We start from the raw sequence: 17194 nt of genomic DNA, 5'->3' as shown, positions 1-17194 counted from the left end.
TGAGGTTTCCACAGTGAATTAAGCCAAGGGGCATTGCCAAAGCTGTCAGCGCACAGACACTGTGCAGACTACGGGAGAAGTGTAATTCACCCAGCAGGGGGTGGCGTTCCAGGCAAAATAGGAAGAATTTTTAACCAGTGCCTACAGGTAGTTAAACTGGTTATCAGGTCAAGCACCAGGTAATCCTCTAGAGCATCCTTAAAGTTCTTAGAGGCCAGCTGTGAAATCTGATTTATCACTAGCCACCTGACCAGGAAAGCTAAAGACCTCCCTCAAATTTTTTATCCTGAGCTCTGGATTAGTCCCTTTGGGGGTTTTAAAAATAACTCTGCTGAAAGGATCAAATGTTACCTATTAGGAAACAAGATGCTATTTACTTAAGCAAAAACATAAAGCAGTTGACAGAGCCTGCTACCACAAATGGCTTTTATTTCAGGATCTCTGAATTCTCAGTATTTCAGTTCTGTAAATAAAATAGGCTGTTGTTAGAGAGTAAAGCGATTGTTTGCAACGAGTTTAGATTGCTTGATCTATTTAGCATGTCAAAGCAAAGGTTATTTGGGGGTGGTGGGAGGAGGTCTTGTTCATGGTTTAAAGCTTCCTACCTGGGGAGAAGATTTCAGATAGAAAACGGCTTTTAAATCTAGCAAGCAAAAAGCATAATAAGATCCAATGCTGGAAGCTGAAACTAGATAATTTCAGACTAGAAATAAAGTGCCCCTTTTTAAAGTGAGGGTAATTAGCCATTGGAACAATTCACCTAGGGATGTGGTGGATTCTCCACCACCTGATATCTTCAAATCAGGATAAACTGTCTTAAAAATGCACCCTAGTCCAACCACAGGAATTCTCTGGCTCTGGTAATGCAGGAGGTCAGACTAGATGATTGTGAGGTACTGTACAGTAATGAGGGGGTGGCATATAAACACCCTAGATAGACAGATAACCATAATGGCCTGAAAGTCTATGAACTGGGGAAGTGTTTGCTGCTTTTGTTTTTCACGGAATTAATACATCTAAACCACAAGTGTTGCCATTTCCAGAGAATATGCACTCGGTCACCTCCGTTGATTGAACCATCTCAGACTGCATCCAAAAAAATCAGAGACTGGAGCTCTGAACATTAATAACTAGACCAAATGAACATGCCTACGAAATCTTCCCCATTATCCCCAAACAGTCAAGCCCTCAGTCAGTGCCCTGCGAAAATAATGGGAACGGTGGCTTCTGAAACCTGAGTGGGAAACAGGATTCTTCTCCAGCCATGCAACCACTCATTTTTTCACTCCCTTCTGCTGCTGTCTTTTGCACGTACTCTCCAAACACTCCAGGAGTGTTGATTTAGGTGCAGTCCTCTGATGGGGCTGTTCAAAAGCTGATGATGATTATTTGAGTGCCCAGAAATGCGTAAAATGCCTCCACAAAACACAAAAGACAGGACACAGTCCTTGCCCCGAGCATTGTACAAACTAAATTCAGATTGTCACAACAAGTGAGGAGCATAGACAGGAGGGGGGCAGGAGGATAAAGGTCGTAATAGTCAAGTCGCTCAGTGACTCAGTGTAGCTGGCAATGTTCTTTATCAGACAGGGAATTATCAGCCACACCCAAATCAGGCTTTAGCCCTTGCTTCTGGGCTCCATGTTGTGACTGTGGTTGCTGGAAGGGGTCACTCTGAGAATGCTCAATCTGGGCAAACTGTAAAGAATGGGGCAGACTATCCCCAAAACTGGTAGTTTATTCAAATAATTAGATTCACCAAGCCAGCAACAAAACGGCTTCTACAGTACCTTACTGTTTACCCAAAAAGCCAGAAATACAGCTCCCCTAAAGCAGTCCAGCCCTGGGCTCCCATCCAGACAGCCAAGTCAAATCTGGTGAGGATTACTTAAAATCTTATTCACCATATATAAAGTTCTACCGATCCCAAGAAATCGGACACATACCCACCAGGTCAATGAATATTTCAGATCTCACCCAAATATACGCTTACAGCCAATTCGTATTAATTAATCTAAGATTTATTAAAAAGAAAAAGTTCTTGTGAATAAAAGATCATTATACCTACAGATATGAATAAAGTTCTTAGGTCAGTTTCATAGCAGAGATGGTGAGCTGCTGACTTGTAAAAGTTCTTGCAGAATCAATTTAATAGGTTACTGTCCATGTATAGAGTTTGTTCAAATTCTTGTTCAAAACAGGTAATCATCAAGTGATGGATCACTTGATGATTACCTGTTCTGTTCATTCCCTCTGGGGCACCTGGCATTGGCCACTGTCGGAAGACAGGATACTGGGCTAGATGGACCTCTGGTCTGACCCAGTATGGCCTTTTTTATGTTCCATGAGAATGTGCAGGGTAATCCAAAAGATCTCAGTCTTGTGACTTAACTTCCCCTGATAAAGTTCAAGCAGATCTGAGATGACAGGATCAGGTCCTAGAGTTCTTTTATAGAACTCTGTGAGGCTACGATAGCCTCCTGACAGCCGATAACACAGCAGGCATTCCTTGGACAATGAATACATAATATACATTGTTGCTTTGAAGTAAACTTCCTATTTCCTATGTATACACAGGTAATTAATTGCATTGATTAGCATAAGGTAATTACCCTTTCAAGCAGTTCATAGACAGTTTACTACAAACTTCAAAGAGAAATATAGACTATGATGTTATTACACTCAAGTTTCATCTAAAACTTCAAAAACAGACTCCAATGAGAGACTGCTGAATTGGAATTAATTTGCAAACTGGATACAATTAACTTGGGCTTGAATAGAGACTGGGAGTGGATGGGTCATTACACAAAGTAAAACTATTTCCCCATGTTTATCCCCCCACCCCCCACTGTTCCTCAGACGTTCTTGTCAACTGCTGGAAATGGCCCACCTTGATTATTCCCACCCCCCCCCCCCCCAGCTCTCCTGCTGGTAATAGCTCACCTTAAGTGATCACTCTGGTTACAGTGTGTATGGTAACACCCATTGTTTCATGTTCTCTATGTATATAAATCTCCCCACTGAATGCATCTGATAAAATGAGCTGTAGCGCACGATAGCTTATGCTCAGATAAATTTGTTAGTCTCTAAGGTGCCACAAGTACGCCTTTTCTCTAAATGTTAATGTTCCTTTTTGATCTCTGAGTCAACAGAATATAGTAACAGACAGCAACAGAAGTTTAGCGTCTCCCAGCTGATTAGATCACATTGTTAACAGCTAACAAGATATAGGTAATCACAGGCAAATACAATTAGTATTTACTTCTAATTCTCTATTACAGAACCCTTGTCCATTTAACATGGCTTTGAAAACTATCTACAAGAAATGACCCTTTTATCACTTCAATACTTTTCTAATATGTCCTTTAAAGGTTGATTTTAGGACACTTAGCCTGCTGGTTGCTTAACACTAGCTGCCTCAGTGTCACACGTATATTGTCCAGACAACCAACCAACTCACAAAACTTCCAGCTAGGGCTTTCTACCCAGTCACAACTCCCAGGTCTTCCCACCTGGCACCTCCCTTCAGGAGAGTCTCTTTTCCTGCAGCTCCTCTCTGCAGTCCCCCAGCACCTTTATAGAGAACATCTGTCCCATTCACAGCTGCATCTGTCACTCTCGCAGGTCCAAGAGCCCAGCCCAGGGATTTGAAAGGAGGGGATGGTGAGCTGGCAAGTCGAGTCCGAGCAGCGTGTGTTAGAATCAATCATAGAATCATAGACTATCAGGGTTGGAAGGGACCTCAGGAGGTCATCTAGTCCAATCCCCTGCTAAAAGCAGGACCAATCCCCAACTAAATCATTCCAGCCAGGGCTTTGTCAAGCCTGACCTTAAAAATGTCTAAGGAAGGAGATTCTACCACCCCCCTAGGTAACCCATTGCAGTGCTTCACCAGTGTTAGTTCAGAACACCAGCTGTGCTTGATCCCCTGGCCTGGCCTCTCCATTTAAACCTGTCTCTGAGCACTCACTGGTGCCAGTCCTCACAGCCCCTCTCAAAGCATGACTGCAATGGCTTCCACCATTCCCCACTTTATTCCCCATCTCTTTTCTCATCCTCGGCCTTGGGGTCTCCTTCATACCCCAGTTCAGCCAGCCAGGACTCCGCCTCTCATGTTAGATCCCACACTCTACTCCCAAAGCATTTCATGCTATGAGCAGCTAGCCTCCGGCTCGCTCCTGGCTGAAGTGCTTGGTGGGTTGTTTGCCACAAGCTATTAAGAGAATAAGGGGACCATTCTGTGGGAGGTCTGAATCAAAGTTTCCACTACTTTTCTCCCAAGAACTTCAGCCAACTTTTCTTCCCCTTCCTATCGAGTTTGCCTGTTCTGGAGCCCACGTGCACTGTGAAGCTGCCTGTCTGCCGGCTTCTGGGTCTGCTGTTCTCTCTCTCTTCCAAACCCCTCCTTAATTTTGTTTACATGCTGCAGCTGCACTTCCCAGGCAGCCGGGTTTCATTCGCTTAGCGCCCTCCAGTGGGGTTTTGCCTCTGAATTTTAATTTGCTCCGCCTTGGCCCCGCCCCTCCTCTTAAAGGGGCATGGGTAATTTTGTTGTATATATTTTAAAAGCAATGTCAGTTCTTCCTTTTGTGTTTTAAATCTGTCCCTACGCTCTCCCTGTTCTCCCCTTCCATTGCATGAAGGAGCCCAGTAAAACAGCCAGCTTGAACTAAGTTTTAATATATGCTCTGTTCATGGGCTCCACTGGAGGGCTTGATCTACCTCTCAGTGACACTCGAGTAGGCTAGGAATAGCTCCCCTGAAGTCACTGGAATGACACGGGTGTAAAACTGAGCAAGTAAGAGGAGAGTCAGGCCTTGTAATCTCCCCTTAGGGCCTGATCTTCCAGATTGCTGAGTGCCCTCCACTCCCACCGACCTCAGTGTGGATCCACAGCATGCAGCCCCTCCCCAGGGACGCTCGGCACCTGACAGGATCGGGCCCTACCTCCTCCACTAGCCATCCCCGCTTTAAGGGGCCAAGTGAGGTTGACTGTAAAAGGTGCCAGGGATCTTGCCATCAGCTAGGAGTGGATTCATAAATCTGTTCGTTCTGCTTCGATGTGGTCAGGAGCCAAAGGAGAGCAGATGCCTGAAAGCCAGACGGGCATATCCCCCAGAGCAATTCCCCGTCTAGAGGGGTTTGCGCCTCCCTCTGAAAGCCCAGTGCCGGGCATTGCATTGGCCCAAGCCAGCTCTTACTGCTCTTTGCCAAGTGTCTGGCAGATTGGTTGATCGCTGGAGACCCCCGTGCTCCTTGGCAAACTGTTAGCGGGGGGAGAAGCAGCATCCAGTTCGATGGCTGGTTCACGGGAAGAGCTGCAAGGAGGATGCAGCACCAGCTGTTGATAAAAGGCAGAGCGGCTCCTGGCGGGGAGCCTGCTGCACAAGCAGGGATGTTAGGGAACCTGCCGAAATGCTGACGGAGTGGGAGGGGAAGCTGAATGGCGACAGAAAGCATGCACACACCGCAGCCAGATCGATCTCTGTCCAGACAGCCTCCCTCCCGCCTGTGGGAGCGTGCCTCCCACTGCTACAGATCGCACATCCCCAAGGAGTGGCCAGGCTTGCTGCCATCCCCAGCACTGCCATCTGCCCTGATGGATGCCCGTGGGCGGCATTAAATTAACTCCAAGTACTCATCCGCCGGAGTGTTTTCATTCATATCCGGCCAATTAACCAGCAGGTTTTATTTGCTTTAAATGACTAACGTTCTGACAGCCGGCAGAGCAATGAAACCAGTCTCCCCTTCTGCTCAGCGTCACTCTTCTCCTCCACCCTGTGCTCCGCGAGCGCCTGGCTTTATTCTGCAGCAGCTTTCCCCGGGCAGTTCCTCAGGTGGCACAAATCAAGGTGGGGCTGGCCCACGGCAAATGTGTCCGAGCAGGTCTGGGCTGGCCTTGCTAGGCAAGACACTGCCATGATCGCCCAGTTGGTGTTATCTCCTGTTTGGGTGAGAGCAGCCCCTGGGGGGACTCAGTCCCCAGGAGGGTTTCAATGAGACCACTAAGGGGGAGTATGATAGTCTATAAAATCATGACTGGTGTGGAGAAAGTAAATAAGGAAGTGTTATTTACTCCTTATCATAACACAAGAACTAGGGGCCACCCAAAGAAATTAATAGGCAGCAGATTTAAAGCAAACAAAAGGAAGTATTTCTTCACACAACGCACAGTCAACCTGTGGAACTCCTTGCCAGAAGATGTTGTGAAGGCCAAGACTATAAGAGGGTTCAAAAAATAACTAGATAAGTTCATGGAGAATAGGTCCATCAATGGCTATTAGCCAGGATGGGCAGTGATGGTATCCCTAGCCTCTGTTTGTCAGAAGCTGGGAATGGGCGACTGGTGATGATTACTTGTTCCATACTCTTAATCCATACCCTGTAAATTAGTGGTTGATCATATTTTAGCTATTGTGTCCACTGCTGGACATTTGACTTCAGTAATGAAGCAGATTGATTTGTTACGTATGAAAGTAAACACCTGTCTCACGACTGGCTAGGAGCAGTCATGAAATAAGCCTGCAAGATGTTATCTATCTTTTCAGAAAATTGTCTAAAGCAGTGAATCTACTCTGATGGTATTTAACAGCACTTTATATGTTCAGCCATCAACGGATCCCCGCAACACCCCAGATGGCAATTGCAATTGGTTCCAGCTGAGTTCTGTGAAAATGTAATCATCTTGAGATGATCCAATCATACAACATATGTAAATCTTTGTTTCCTGATTGGCTTATGAGAGATGTGTAATATTGTTGTTTTTTGTCCTGGAGCCTTCAGCTCCCCATTGGAACATCAGAAAGGGGCAGCTGGACTTTTTAAAAAAGTGTGTAATCGTAATGGAGATATTTCTGTCTGCTTCTGATGAAGACAATCACAAAGTAGGGAGCAATATATGCAACATAATGGCGTTGTGTGAGCAGCAAGATGCTGGAGGGCTGGACTTTGAGGGAGAGCAGACCTGTCCACAAGAGCGAGAAGGGCTGCAGGAAATGACTGGCAAAACCCTCTCTGTAATCGTCCTTTGAATTTTTCTCACTATGGGATGTTCCCTTTGGAAGGGTCTCAGCCCATGCTCTTCTGAGAGCTTGTTGCTTGGTTCCCATACAGTGCAAAGCCAACAGTCTTTCACAAAGGCAACTGATCTCATTCCCTGTGATACCCTGCCAGCTGCAACTGTGGGTTTGCTCACTCAAAGGTCCTGTCTACCGGCCTGCCGCTGACTGCTGCTGTCAGCTCTTGGTATTGGAAATGGTTGGCCCACTCGTACTGATGGCACAAAACTATCCTCAGTACCGTTCCAGGAAGCATGACTGAGACTTGGTGCCACCATGTCTATAATGGCGCCGGGATATCTGCCTCCGCTGCACTGGCAGATAAATCATTGCCAGCATGGGCTCAGCAGGGCCCATCACAGCCCGCCAGGTTCATCAGTAGCCTCATATCCCCTAGGGAAGTTCTGCCAAGCTTTCCCGCCATACCTAACACTGGCTGAGCTGCTCACATCGTTGGGAGCTAGTGCAGAGGGGATCCCACTGCTAACCCCAAAGGGATCTTACTGCTGACTCCAGCGTTTTAAGTGTTATCTCATCTAATCCTGCACAGAGCATATCTGATCAGTCTGTCCACATATTTATTCAAGTGACACCATCATAGTACCTAATCACATTAGCCACGCCATCAGGGGCTCGTTCACCTGCACATCTACCAATGTGATATATGCCATCATGTGCCAGCAGTGCCCCTGTGCCATGTACATCGGCCAAACCGGACAGTCTCTATGCAAAAGAATAAATGGACACAAATCTGACATCAGGAATCATAACATTCAAAAACCGGTAGGAGAACACTTCAACCTCTCTGGCCACTCAGTAAAAGATTTACGGGTGGCAATTTTGCAACAGAAAAGCTTCAGAAACAGACTCCAGCGAGAAACTGCTGAGCTTGAATTAATATGCAAACTAGATACCATTAACTTGGGTTTGAATAGAGACTGGGAGTGGCTGGGTCATTACACATATTGAATCTATTTCCCCAAGTTAAGTGTCCTCACACCTTCTTGTCAACTGTCTAAATGGGCCATCTTGATCATCACTACAAAAGTTGTTTTTTTTTTCTCCTCCTGCTGATAATAGCTCATCTTAACTAATTAGCCTCTCACAGTTTGTATGGTAACTTCCAACTTATCTGTATGTATGTGTATATATATATATATATATATATATCTTACTATATGTTCCATTCTGTGCATCCAATGAAGTGGGCTGTAGCTCACAAAAGCTTATGTTCCAATAAATTTGTTAGTCTCTAAGGTGCCACAAGTACTCCTGTTCTTTTTGCGGAGGTTATTGAGAACAATTTACCTCCCTCCTTGTAACAACCTTTTATGTATTTGAAAACTGTCATCATGTCCCCTCTCAGTCTTCTCTTCTCCAGACTAAACAAACCCCATGTTTTCAATCTTCCCTCCTAGCTCATGTTTTCTAGACCTTTAATCGTTTTTGTTGCTCAGTGCACTGTTTTGGGTACCTTAACTTTTTTCAATATTTCTTCCTCTAGGACCTTCTGAAGCACACGCCCGTGGACCACCCCGACCACCCCTTCCTAATAGACGCCCAGAGGAACATCAAGCAAGTGGCCGAGAAGATAAACAAAGGGATGAAGAGCGCCGAGGAGGTGGAGAGGAACGCCAGGATAGTGCAGGAGATCGAGTCCCACATCGAAGGGATGGAGGATGTACGTATGCAATGCAATGCTCCAGGCAAACCACTAGCTACCCGCATCCTTTGTATGGAGAGGGCAGTGGCCCTGGGTAGCATTCTCAGGGGCACGAGCTAGAGGCTGGTTAAAGAGGTAGCCCTAGCTCGGCGTCCTAGGCATTGGTTGGGCGAGTGGCTGAGCTGTGGTAGCTGAGAGTTCCGGCCCAGCGCTGCATCGGGGGACACAAGCCCCTTCAAACCTAGTTTCTCTCTCTCTCAATCCTGCACTGATTGTTTCAGCCCCTAATTCACCCTGCCATGAGATGGGGCCCAGGCTGCACCCCAGTCCGAACGCACCCAGGCTTTGGGACCTTGTGGATCTGGACTAGAATGCGACGGCCGTTCCCTAACTCTGCAAGGGGCTGAAGCGAAACCCCAGATCTGAACTTCTTTGAACCCTGCTGGAGTTTGGTTCTGAGTCTGAATTTCACAACTAACCGCTAGCCCTGGGGAAGGGGTAATTTGACACCAGTGGCCAGAGGTATCCGGCCAAGCTGGCCCCTGTCGGTTTCTCCAGAAACTCAGATACTCCAGTCTGGTTTCTCCTAGGACAGCTCCTATCTGTTTGTCTCTGGGCCACCCCAGTCCAACCCTGCTTCTCTCAATCTAGCCTGATTTCTCCTCTTTGTGGCTAGGCCTTCATGCTCCTCGCCTACAGGGAGGGTTTGAGGAGCAATTCACTAATGTTCATAAAGGTGAGCCCCTCTGTTGGAAGATGGTCCCGGAGCACAGAGGAGTACTTAAAACCCTGCTTCTGCTGTGACGTCCTGAATCAGTCCCTTCCATGTTAACAGCAAGGGCCTTGTCCGCATGATCATGCCCGCTCCGATGTTAGCACTGAGACCGACAGAACACGTGGCGCCTCCCACAACTCTTTTTGTTTCTGTCCTTGCAGCTCCAGGCCCCGCTCCGGAGGTTCCTGCGCCAGGAGATGGTGGTGGAAATGGTAAGAGCCGCCCTCCCTGTCTACCATCACTGCCCCTCGTCCCCACCTGCCCCTTCCATGCGCTCCTGGCCTCGTGACTCGGAGACGTGACCTCTCTCAGAGGCAATGGGAGCTTTCGAGGTCATCTTCCAGGCTTGCTGAACGCTTGCAGCGACCTGTGCAGAGCAGAGAGCCAAGTGCAGTACACAAGGCTCCCAGAGGGTAGATCTCCCCTGAATCGCCAGACCCTGGAGTCAAGTGCACCTTGGTGCTTTATACAGCCAGTGAATAATAATTGCAAGGCCTGGAGTTTGGGGAGGGAGCTCTACGGCTGTTGCTGAGCTTGTTTCTGCCGTGTAGGGTATTCCCTTCAGCAATGTAGTGACAGTCTCCACCAGAGCACAGACCCTGTTTAGCCACAGAACAGATACAGCAAAGGCAACGCAAGCACCCTGGGGCTGCTTTTCCTGTGACTTTCTGGAAGGGGAAATCTGCTTTGGTCAGCGAACTGAATCTATCAAAGGTACATCTATGGTCCCTATCACCACAGTAGCTAAGCACCTCACAATCTATTTAGCATCAGGACACCCCTGTGTGGTAGGACAGTGCAATTGGCCCCATTTTACAGATAGCCACCTGTGACACAGAGAGACTTGCCTAAGGTCACCCCAGAAGCCTGTGGCAGAGCAGGGAATTGAACCCAGGTCTTTTTCAAGGCCTAGGTGAATGCCTTAACTCCTGCGCCATCCTGCCTCTCTGATGCCAAGTGATGCTGGCAGCACGGTTTACAGGTGCCAGTTTATTGTGCGATGGGTGGCTTTCAGGTACGTATGTCCCGGGGCCCAGCATGAGAACTGGGATGGGCAGGTGGAATGGAATATGAAAAGAAGATTCAAGCATTCTAAGCTTCTAGAAGGCAGAACACTGGGGGCCTGGGCCAGATTCCATATAAGTCAGAGAAGAGATTCCCATTGATTTTAATGCGGGTTTGATTGTGCACTGATTTTGCTAACAGTGTCCGTCTCAGCAAGTAAAACCACATCATTCATGCAAACAAATCAGACTTTATATGGGGGTTCTGTTTATAGAGGGTTAATAGACATTAATAAATGGTTAATCAGTTGTTTCAGATTGTTATTGGGTCCAACCTGGTGCAGATTTTTAGCAGTGTGGATGATTAACCACTGGAAGGGTGGAAAGTCTTTAAATCCATACTGGATATCTTTTTTAAAGAGGTACTGTAGCTCAAACAGAAGTTGTGGGCATGATGTAGAAATTACTGTGTGACTTTCTCTGGCTGGCGTTACGCAGGAGGTCAGACTAGATGATCCCTTCTGGCTTTCAAATCCATATATCAGTAGGTCATGTTAGGTCATGTGGTTCTTGTAACCATGGTTTATGGCCATCTATAGCCCCTTCTAGCCATTCATAACGCATGCCACTCATGTCTGTCACATGCTTAGAACATTGATTGATCATTTATTAACCCTTTATAGACCACTTATAAATGGAACCTTAATACCACGTGTCTCCCAAGCACCTGTAACATGTCAGGTTTTAATCCCTTTTCTTCTCAGGTTATCAACTTTGGTACAAGGGATTTGTTATGGATTAGTTCCCCATGGGGCACTCTGTCATACCTTAAACCCCTCCAAGATAATCCAGGGCACTGTGACTGTGGACTGGTGTCCCAAGGGAAGTGATTAAAGTTGCACCACTTGAGATACTGGGAGTTCAGTTGGACAAGGCACTTGAAGGAATGGCTGCCATTCCGGAAGAGATGCATTAGTCAAACACAAATCATTAGGCTCAGTATGGGGGAAACTGGGTGACATGTAATGCCCTGTGACATACAGGAGGTTGGACATAGATGATCTGACGATCCCTTCTGGCATTACACTCTTTGAATCTATAAATTATACCATAAAGCCCTGAGCAGGTGGGGATGGGCTGGGAGAGCTAGAGAGAAGTTTTGTCCCCCTGATTTCTGTCATTCTCTGACTCCAGTTGCTGTGGAGGAGTGTGGTCTATTTAAAGTGCTACAGAACCACAGAGAGAAACCTGAAACCTTCATTCATCTAGCGCACGCGGCCGCTTTCAAAAGAAGCATGTTCACTGCCTCCTTCTCGCCCTTATGCAATGAAACCCAGGGGTTTTCAAACAAGAGAAAGGCAAGCTTGCTTTTGCATTTCCCAGTCAAGTATTCTGTGGGCTGTTTCCATAGCAACGCAGCACCAGCCTGCCAGTGCTGATCAAAATACATAGGCCCCTTTTCACCAGATGCGTTAGCCCTGCTCCCCCAGCTATGACCCAAGGTCGTTTGGATTTGCCTAGGAGAGAGAGCATGTGGGTTTGTACGGACATGGTTCTCGGGGCACATCCTGGGAGCTCAGCCCCAGAAATCTGGGAGGAACCACAGGCAGGGCAAGCAGGAATGTCACAGGTTATTCAGAACAATGAAAAAGGTTTATTGCCATGGGTAAGTGGGGTGAGAAACTGGTCAAAAGCAGAGAGAGAATGGTCAAGAGTAGAGTTCAAATAACTCAGTGCAAATAACGTTAGCCGTTGCTTCGGCCCTGTTTTACCCTTCACGAGCTGCTCCCAGGTTAATTCCACTTCTTGTCAGTCACAGATGCCAAATAGATTTTGCAAACCAATTTTGGTTCATGAACCGTTAATTTCGTACGTTGCTGCCATTGGTAGAGTCTTATTAGTTACTTAAGTCACATGATATTATTTCTTCACTGCCCCAACAGAACAACTGACATTTTCTAAGCAGTAGAACAAGAAGTCACAAATCTCAGTGAAATCTTCCAACAATACTAGTTTGTGCTGTGATCGGAGGAACTGTCAGGATTTGCCAATGTTTTCGGCAATGCCCGGCAACCATCCAAAGACTCACGATGACCCACAAATGACAGCAAGCAGTGGTGTCTGTGATCACTTGACTAGGTCTGAACAAGAGGCCTTAGGGCGAACATGCATCGGAGGTGGGATGAGCTAGGTGACTTACAGTAATCGGTCCTTCCCATCACCGATCTCTAGGATGACTCTGTGGTCCTACTGTGGTTATTTCTTTGTGTTACAGTATCGCTCAGAGCCCCTATCCGGATCGGGGCCCCATTGGGCTAGGTGCTGTACAAACACAGGGAAGACCCGGCCTCTGCCCAAGCGCTTGCAAATGGGAGTAATGGCCTCAGACATTAGATGCACCTTACAGTAGGTTATTGCAGTGGTTAGGGCACTTGGTGTAGAAGACTGTTCTTCTCCATAGCTCAGCAGGACCTCCCCAGTGCAGCCTAAGGATCAGGAGCTGCAGCCACACGCTTACTCAGTAACACAGCATGTGCTCCCCTGTGGATCTCATCTGTCATGGGCCTGCAGAGCAAGGACAGAGAGCGAGTGATGTCTTGTCGCCCAGCTCGGCTCCAAGGCACCATGAACATGCTTCAGGCCACGACGAGCAAGGCTGCTCATTCAGACAGGGTCTGCCCATCTTCCGACTGGCGGTCCTTGCTTCCACCTGCCCTTCGTGCTAGACTAGGCCGCCCCTCTCCACTCTCCTCCTCTCAGCAAACCCCGCCGACCGTGCTGTGCAGCCTTGCTGATGTGCTGATCACACCCTACTGTACTGTGATGGCGTCTTTCCAGCCTTGATTCAATTCTCTGAGCCTGTATTGCCGGCTTCCACGCAAGGCTAGTAAGGCACCGAAGTGCAGCGGCTATTGCTGAGAGTCAGGACTTCTGGATTAACGGAGCAGCGCGCCTGACCTGAAGTGCAGTTGAAAGTTGGCCTCTTCCCGCCTCAGTTCCTTTGCAAATGGACAGTTTGCCAGCCTGGCCAGCTGCTCTGCTGCAGTCAGGCTCAGGCTGACTGTTCGGGCCCTGGCCTGGCTAAATTCTGAACGTGGCAGGTGAGTTGCAGCTGCTAGTGAGCGGCAGGTGTGAGGAAGCTGAGGCAGGCGGCTCATTCAGTTTTAGCTTCAGGCAGGATGTGCTGAGCAGTCAGTGCACCTGGGACTTTGAGACTCAGATCAGCCCAGCAGCTTGTCCTGGCCCTCAGGACAAGTACTATACACCGGACCCAAGCCTGGCAACGTCAATCCGGTGCCTACAAAAGGTGGCTCTTTATTAATAAGGGCTCACCAGATCCAGAGGTTCTTACTCCAGCTAAGCTCCCGCTGGCGTCACTGGGGGCTGAGCCTGAAATAAGGGCTGAGCAGAAGGTGAGCTTGCGAATTGTCCCATAATTACTGAATTTTAAATGTCATCTTGGCCGCAAAAAGCAATATTGGGGCAACCATATTGTCTTGTCGGGCAAACAAATCTGAGCTTGGCTCGCTCATGGACAAGCCATTTAAAAATATCTCTAGCCTGTATCCCTGCAGTCCAGTGTCCATCGAGCAAGGGTGGGGGGTCAGAATCATCCTCTCATCCCCAGATCCTTCACTTTGATGCTGTATCAGCCAGAACCTGTTTTGCCTTTAAATGTGCTGCTTTTTTTTCTTTGTATTGCCATCACCTGGGTTTGGGGAGTGAAAGGGTTAATTCCCCCCCTTGTTGCCATGCAGAAGGCAGTGGGTGGGAAGAAGGACCGTTCGCTCTTCCTCTTCACGGACCTGCTGGTTTGCACCACCCTGAAGCGCAAGTCGGGCTCTCTGCGCCGCAGCTCCGTGAGCCTGTGAGTAAACCAGCAATCGGCCCAGAGAGAGGGTCAGGGCTCACCCAGTGCCACTGCCTGCCACCGTGGGGATGGGGGCCACATGTGCACACCCAGAGACAGCTGCTTTCACCCCAACCCGACCATCCCTGAGCAGTTTGAGCTTCAGCTTTGAATTCTGGGGGATCGATCCAGATCCAAGCCCAGGGGGAGCAGGGGCATGGCCCAAACACAGGGAGATTCTGGCCACTGCTCTGCTGCCTCAGACGGGCCCATTTTCACACGGCTCTGAATCCAGCTGTCAGTGATCAAAAGCGAACGACCCTCAGAACCAGATGAGACGGGGGCTGTGGGGTTGGGGAGCGAAAGGAATTAACCTGTCCCCCCACCCACCCACCGCTATCTCCCTCCTCTCTTCCCTTTCACAGCTTGGGAATCATGCCAATCCTGTCATACAATGGGCAGGCACCTCAACCGGGGGAGCCCCAGGGCCCTCCCCTGAGTGGCAGGCAGTTTGGGACCAGCACCTGTGGTGTGTGGTGTTTCCTCTGCTAAGCCCGAACCCCTGGGCTGGTTCTGATCCAGCTTGGATTGTCTCTTTATAAGAATCCAAACACTGTCCAGACTGAAGGACCCCAATGGAGAACTGCCCTATGGGCCGTGTTCTGTGGGTACCCAGGCCAGGCCATTGGCTCCAGTGGGGCAGCAGGGAAGAATTGGTCCCCGTGTACTGTCCAAAGTCATCTGAGCCTCTTGCCCACTCCAGCCCGCACCCACTGATTTATTTGGAGCAGGGCAGGTCAACTGCACATGTGCCCTTCCCCAGCACAGACTGTCTCTAAACACACAGGACAGGCCCAATCCTGCGAGGGGCTGAGCTCCATCACAACACCCAGGCCTTCAGTGATGGCAGGTTTGCCCAGGGCAGGGGTACAATGACCCAGCCCTTCACAGTCACCACTGTGCTGGGGGGGCTGGAGCTGGCTGGCACAGGGCAGAAAGTGGGCCAGGGTGGCTGGAGAGGGGGTGGGACCCAGCATTCTGGTTAGCCTGCCCTGGGGGTGGGGGATTCCTCTGGAGTCCCCCAGCAGAGCCCAGAGAGAATCCCTGTCTGTGGGTGCTAGGGGCTGTTGCAAGACCCCCCCACCCCCCAATACGTCTTTAGGGTGGGATCAGACCCACGGACTTCACAGTGCGTTGAGAACACTCAGTGCCACGCAGGATTGGTCCCTATCTGCCCAACCAGGGATGTCAATTTCCCTTCCTCCTCGCTGTTTCCCTGTGGCTTCCATTCTCTCTCCCCCTTTCAGTCCCAGCGCTCCCCACAGCTGGGCGTTTTGGGATCTATTTTGGGATCCGCGCATATCCCAAAATAGAAAGGGTGGCGTTTTGGCTCCCTGGGCGCTCTGCCCGCCACGCTGAGGCAGAGCAGGTCGATGGGCCTTGTGGGAGGTATGGGCTGGGGCCTGAGGATTAACTCGGCTGGGACCCCCAGAAATGCTAAAGCCAAAGCCAGCCTTGTTCCCCATCCTGGTAATAAACCCCGGGAGCCAGACTCCAAACACCTGCATATCCACAGCAACATGCCCGGCCTGTGCGCTGTGCTCCCGTGAGCAGGCAGGGATGGGACCCAAACTCCCCCAAGTGCCGAGCATGAGAAAAGAGATGGGTGTGACGCACTCTGGGTTCATCCTGCCAAGACAGCCCAGCTGCTGGCCCTGTTTTTAGGCCCGTGGTCAGTTCCTGTGTTAATTGTTAATTGTGGCTCTCTTCAGCTTGCCACCCTCACCACCTAGTGGTCGCATTCAGGACTGCGCTCTGGGAATTCATTCATGTCTTTTCTTTTCCAGTTACACGGCCGCCAGTGTTATAGACATAGCCAGCAAGTACAAACTGCTCTGGAAACTGCCCCTGGAGGATGTCGACATTGTGAAAGGTCTGTACCGACATCATCTGTATTACAGCAGTGCCCGGAAGCCCCAGTCAAGATCAGAGCCCTGGTATGCTTAGTGTTGCACAAACGAACGAAAAGACAGCCTGTGCCCCGAAGTGCTTACAGTATGCCACCTTCGGGAGCCTTTGCTCCGAGCCCCTGCCAGTTACACTGGCTCAGCAGCAAAGGGTCCCCCATCTATTCTGTCCATGCTGAGCGAAGACCCATCGAGTAGCTCCCCAATGTAAAGTGCTGTATTGTGCTGTGTTTAACAAAATTGTTACAGGGACAGATTTGTTTGCACCTCGCTGTGCTCAGCTGTTTTACAATAAACTTCAATAACATGAACATTTAAATAGCTGAGAAACAAGCCCTCGCATCCCCCCCAAATACTATAACTACCAGGCCCCATACAGCTCCAGAGATGCAACTTCTACTGGAGTGCTGGGCTCTATTTGTCGCGCACTTCAGTATTCTTATAGGGATTTGCAGACAATGACTCACTCAGTTATTGAGTTAAATACTGGCTACCGATGTGCATCACTGCCCTCTGCTGTTTAGACTCAGAACTTCTTGACTGTGTGTCGTAAGCCCTCCACTGCCAGCAGCTAGTGGAGATTCTTCTTTAGCTCAAGTGGCAAATGCCTGTGCTTTCGAGGCGGGAGGATCTGAGTTCAGTTTCTGTGAAGTTCCCAGTAGCTGTGGTTTGCAGCCTAGCAACCCAGGGCATGTTACTGTATCTGTTCCTTAGCGATAGATGCATACAAAATAACTGAACCATTCAGTGCATTTCATATTGGACTGCAGAAAGCAGTAGAAAATATACCATTGGGAATGTCTATTATAGCCTCTCTACATATCGGAAATGTCAGCAGAGGACACAGCAGGTGGCCCAGCAAGTCTTTTCCATCGGT

At 48.9% G+C, this 17194-nt stretch overlaps 1 protein-coding gene across 1 annotated transcript in view; it reads left to right on the top strand.

The window, feature by feature from the left end:
- Positions 1–17194, top strand: part of ARHGEF17 (Rho guanine nucleotide exchange factor 17) — a 244111-nt gene that overhangs the window by 197314 nt on the left and 29603 nt on the right. The window contains exons 6-9 of the mRNA XM_074954998.1: positions 8563–8739; positions 9658–9708; positions 14259–14368; positions 16198–16283. Coding sequence (XP_074811099.1) covers positions 8563–8739; positions 9658–9708; positions 14259–14368; positions 16198–16283 — 424 coding nt within the window. The remainder of the gene's footprint in view (positions 1–8562; positions 8740–9657; positions 9709–14258; positions 14369–16197; positions 16284–17194) is intronic.

This window comes from Natator depressus, chromosome 1 (genome assembly GCF_965152275.1).
Source record: "Natator depressus isolate rNatDep1 chromosome 1, rNatDep2.hap1, whole genome shotgun sequence".
In the NCBI taxonomy this organism is placed as follows: Eukaryota; Metazoa; Chordata; order Testudines; family Cheloniidae; genus Natator; species Natator depressus.
The sequence above is the reverse complement of the archived record's forward strand: the minus strand, read 5'-3'. Positions and strand labels throughout refer to the sequence as shown.